The sequence below is a fragment of the Phaethon aethereus genome (assembly GCF_964289735.1).
Source record: "Phaethon aethereus genome assembly, chromosome: W".
NCBI classification, from domain to species: Eukaryota; Metazoa; Chordata; class Aves; order Phaethontiformes; family Phaethontidae; genus Phaethon; species Phaethon aethereus.
In genome coordinates, this window is record NC_138581.1 from 24,771,034 (window position 1) to 24,775,813 (window position 4,780).

The 4,780-nt window shown below is 51.9% G+C and overlaps 1 protein-coding gene across 1 annotated transcript; it reads right to left on the reverse strand.

Annotated features, from left to right (window-relative positions):
• Positions 1-303: 303 nt before the first annotated feature.
• LOC309415148 (stomatin-like protein 2, mitochondrial) lies at positions 304-4,207 on the reverse strand (the record flags this gene model as incomplete). The annotated part of the gene is given in 9 exon segments (XM_082012588.1): positions 304-378; positions 380-450; positions 453-462; positions 720-799; positions 1,119-1,263; positions 1,808-1,936; positions 2,617-2,771; positions 3,742-3,841; positions 4,178-4,207. Coding segments are annotated over 9 exon segments (795 nt in total).
• Between the last annotated feature and the right edge of the window lie 573 nt (positions 4,208-4,780).

The following is a 4,780-nucleotide window of genomic DNA, read 5'->3' on the forward strand; positions in this document are numbered from 1 at the left end:
TTCACCCCAAAGAGACAGTGAGAAAGTCAGCGCTTGCCTCGTATTTTTGCCAGCTTATTCTGGCACAGAGAGAAGGGTCCTGGCTCCTACAGCCACAAGCCAGCTCAGGCTGGTCCCTGAGCCAGAGATTGCCGCAGTGGGGATGCTCCTGTTTCCAAAGGATGCTGTGAAGCAGCTTTCCCAGCCCACAGCTTCTATTTCAGACCCACCCACCAGGCCAAATTCCTCCTCATCTCCCTTTTCCTGGCACAACCACCCCCTCCACAAGGGCCAGGCCCCACCAGGCTGCCACATTCACTTCCCTCAGGCAAGAGACAGGGTCCTTCCAACCACATTGATCTGTGTGACCATGTTGGTGACACCACCAGTGTTGGCAGGGCAGCAGGATGGTGTTGGAGTCTTTGGCAAGCTTGGAAAAGGTGCTCACGTACTGCTCTGCCACAGAGAGCAAGCGTTGCCGTGCTGGGGAGAGAGGGCCGAGGCTCAGCAGTGAAGAGGCGAGTCATACCTTGACTACACATCAACATGAGTCGAGAGCTGTGCCCCTACCCCCAAGCCCACCCTGGGCTGGTAGCGGCCCTCAAGACAACAAAACTCCTCGCTGCTGCTGAAGATGCCAGGGAGCATCCGAGATAAAGCCAGGTGCCACCCTGGCCTTGGTTTCATCTTCCCCAGTGCTAGCGCCAAAGCTGTGGCTGCCCCAAGGAGTGATGGCTCACCTGCTGTGCCAGAGCAGCTGCCAGGAGCTGAATAGCCTCAGCCTTGGCCCTGGCCTTGACCAGCATGGCACTGGCTTCTCCTACAACAAACCACAGCAAAATACACATCAGAACCACAACAAAGTGCTTCTAAGGAGAAAATCAAGACAACTTTGTGCATGCAAAGCCTCTTCTTCCACAACAATAGCACGGTGATGCAACACACCTCCTGCTACCCCAGGCTGCAGGGCAGCAACACGAGCTGGAGCTCAGCCCAAGGGCGCCAGCAAGGAAGGATCAGCGTGGCTGAGGAAGCCTGGCCCACAAACAGTGATGTGGTCTGCAACTCAGGAGCATCATCCCTCAGCGTAGAGGGATACAGATCCCCCAGGCCCCGCATGTTCTAGCCCAAGGCACTACCAGCAGCTTTGTTGATTTGTTTGGCCTTCTCAGATTCTGCTGCCAGGATCTGGGCCTGCTTCTGCCCCTCAGCCACGTTGATAGCCAATTCCCACATCCCCATTGACTCCAGCACTGTCGCCCGCTTCTGTTGCTCTGCCTCCACCTGCAAACACAGGTCAGATGTCAGCCTGCCATGGCCATGCTGAGGAAATCCCATCTGTGGGGCAAGCACAGTGAGGACATGCTCCTATGTCCTGCTTGGGCAAGCATGGCTTAGCAGAGGATAAGAACACAGGTACAAAACGTCAAGCGATCCCTGGTGAGGGATGGTTCTGCTTCTCACGCTGTACAGCCCTCCCCAGCCCAGTCCACACCTAACCAACCACTTACCCCTCTTCTCCCCTTTCAGCCCAGAAATCTGGCGCTCCACTTTTCTCAAGGGGAAACTTTCAGCTCTGGGATTTTCCTTCTACAGAGCCCAGTAGGGATTTTAAAGGGAGCTGGCAGGGCTTGCATGTACCAGGCAGGAGCCACCACTGCCGAAATAAGGATGAGAATGATTTATTCAATAGCTATACGTTCGCAGCCAAAGTGTCAACAGGCTTCCCACAGGAGGGCCCAGTGCTGCCAGCTCTGTACGGTGAACAACCGTACTGCATGGAAGAGATTTCCCTCTCGTTCCAGACCCCTCACCCAGAGAACTAAACCTGCATGGATTCCTTCACGCGCGGGGGCACGTGGATGTCCCTGATCTCGTAGCGCAGGCACTGGATGCCCCAGCAGTCTGAGGCTTGGTTGATGGCATCCACAATGTTGGCATTGAGGGACTTCCGTTCCTGGGAGGCACAAAAAAAAAAGGCAGAGCGCAAAAAAAGAGGTGCTTAGCATGAGACAGGGGTCAGAAGGGAAACCTCCCCTCACGGGCCAAGGTCAGCCAGAAAACCCCAACTCCACAGGTGTAAGGCAGGGTCAAATGCTTCCCACATCTCTTGAAGGGGTTACCTTCTCCTAGGGAGGGCAGTGCCCAAAACTGAAATTGCTGAGATACAAACATCTGGCATACATCTGAATACAAACATCATCCAGGAATGCCAACAGCTCCTGCTTCTGCCCAACAAATGCAGCATGAGGGTTACAGCCCCCCTGAACCAGGTCAGCCAGGACACTCATCACTGGGCCTGAGCAAAGAGTCACTGACTCAAGAGAAACACAGCTGGACCAGTCAGGTCTGGACATGCACCACCTATCATGCTTTCCAACTAACCCAGGGCAGGGGGAAAAAATAGCTCCCGTTAAAAAAAAAAAAAAAAAAAAAACCAACAAAAAAAAAAAAAACAACAAAAAAAAAACCAAGACCCATCTTCAAGGATTCACTAGTAGGTCAACTGAAACAGAAGCCCTCTAAGCAAAGGGCATTTTGCTGTTAAGTGTATCAGCCTGGCCATGCAGACCCCCTGGGGTTTTGAGAAATGCTGCTTAGATGCTGGCAGCTCCGTGATCCACCTCCCCAGCTCACCTGGAAGACACTGTCGAGGGAGAGTTTGCAAAGTTCAGATCTCATGGTGGTCTGGGCCAGCTGGGTCACTGCATACTCAGGATCTTCCACCCCATAGCTGGCCTGCAGAACAGAAGCTAAAAACAGAATCGATGGGACCATCAAGAGGGACCCCAAATGAGGCAGGATGGGCAAACATTAAGCACTAAGATGAGAAACCTGCCACAGACACCCCTGCCAAAGAAAAGCGGGGTCCAGAGCTGAGATCTGCCTTCCCCTCCTCCTCCCATTCCCTAGGGAGGGAACAGGGTGCTTAGTCCACCCACCTCGCAGAGGACAGCAAGGTGAGCAGAAGCTGAAGAGTGCGTTAGAGAGAAGTGAGCCAGCAGAGCCAGGCGAGTGGTGCCTGAGAGGCTGCCAAGGCAGCCAGCTGGGCGCTGCAGTACATGCAGACTGTGCTGGGCGCAGCCAGAGACACTAGGAGGCTGCCTGTTTAGTGAAGCAGCAAAGTAAAGCCATGGCAACCCCCTCTCTCCTGACAGAATTAGCAGAGCTGGGCAGGGTCATCCCTTTCCTTCCTGGTGTCAACAGCGTGGCATGGAAGAGGAATTAGCTGAAATGGACCTCCTTATGCAAAGGGCTTTGTAAAAAGGACCCTGACGTTCCCTACAAAATGCCTCCTTTTGATGTTTTAATAAACAAGAAGTCTTAGGTCTCCAGATCAAAACTTTTCATACTGTAGTTATTGTAAAAAATAAAAGATTTAAGGGGAAAAAAAAAAACACCAAAAAGCTTAATACTAAAATTGTAACAGAGATGACCATTAACCTGATCTGAAATCTTTTTTACAGAAACACAGGGGAGATTTTTCCTGGTTCAAGACAGGAAAACATCTGAAATCTAAAAAAATTAATTCCTGCCCAGGCGCGTTCAACCCATCAAGAAGAGGCAGCTGCAGCCCGCAGAGAGCAGACAGGACCTCCTGGGGTTCTCCCACTCCCAATGCCACGAGGACAGTCAATCCCGGGTGCCCATGGACAGGGCTGAGTATGGAGTCTGGGACGTTTCCACTCTTCCCTGCTCTGTCCCTTGCTCACCCTGGATACAGTGGAAGGAAAAGGGCAGGACGCAGAAGCTGTTCCTTACCTAGGGTGACAGCTAACTGCTCTGGGACGTTAACGACTATTTCTTTGAGACTCTGCACACAACGAATCCAATCCAGCAGAGGGATGAAGAAGTTCAAGCCCTGTGAAAAGGGTGGGATTAGGTGGCTGAGCCCTCTAATCTGGGGTTTCACCCCCCCAGAGAGCTCAGCCAGGCTAGAGGGCTGTGCAAACAAAACTCAAGTATGCTACATGCTGTAGATGCTGCAGGCAGAGCAAACATGCTTCCTACACAGAGGAAATTTAGGTTTCTCAGTGCTTTTAATACCCCATCAAAGGAAATTAGTCTACAAGCAGCCAAAAGGATCACAGTCTGGAAGAATAAACACATCATCCTCTGAATCCTCACGCAAAGGACATGCCTTGCTACAGCTTTAGGAACCCGCTGAATCCAGAAGGGAAGAAAAGCAGCTCCTTACAGGCTCAAGGATTCGGTGGAACTTGCCCATCCTCTCTACCTCCTGTTGCAGCACAAAGAGCACCCCAATATTCACAAGCAGGCTGGAGTTCAAGTGGTGTGGTGCTGGGGCCAGCCACGCTGAACGCTTCAGCTGTTGGGAGCACTGGAGAAAGGAAAAGGAACAGGATGGAGACTAGCTGCCGGCACCTCAGAGCCCAGTGCCATCCCTGCACGAGCACAAACATGCCTGTGCGCTGTGCCGGGCAGCCCTGCCCCAGCCCCTTGCATGTGACAAGCCTCCTCCTCCAGGCCCTGCTCTCCCATCTGGGATTGCTGCTCAAGGCCCTGATACACCAGGGTGGGAAACATCACTGACAGCCTGAACAAGCACACACCATGAGGGGACATGGGCTGTCCCCACAAGGATGAGACCTAGGCCCCAGTATCAGTGAGAGTGTCAGGGCCTTCTGAAATAAGGATCTAAAACAATTATAAGGTTTTTAGCATGTGTCACTAATCAACTGTAAGTTTTGAAAATTTCTTAATATATGGAAGGTTATTGATTACATGATTAGTTTGACTTTAGTATAGAATTCTTTAGCCTAACAACTGTGTGATTATG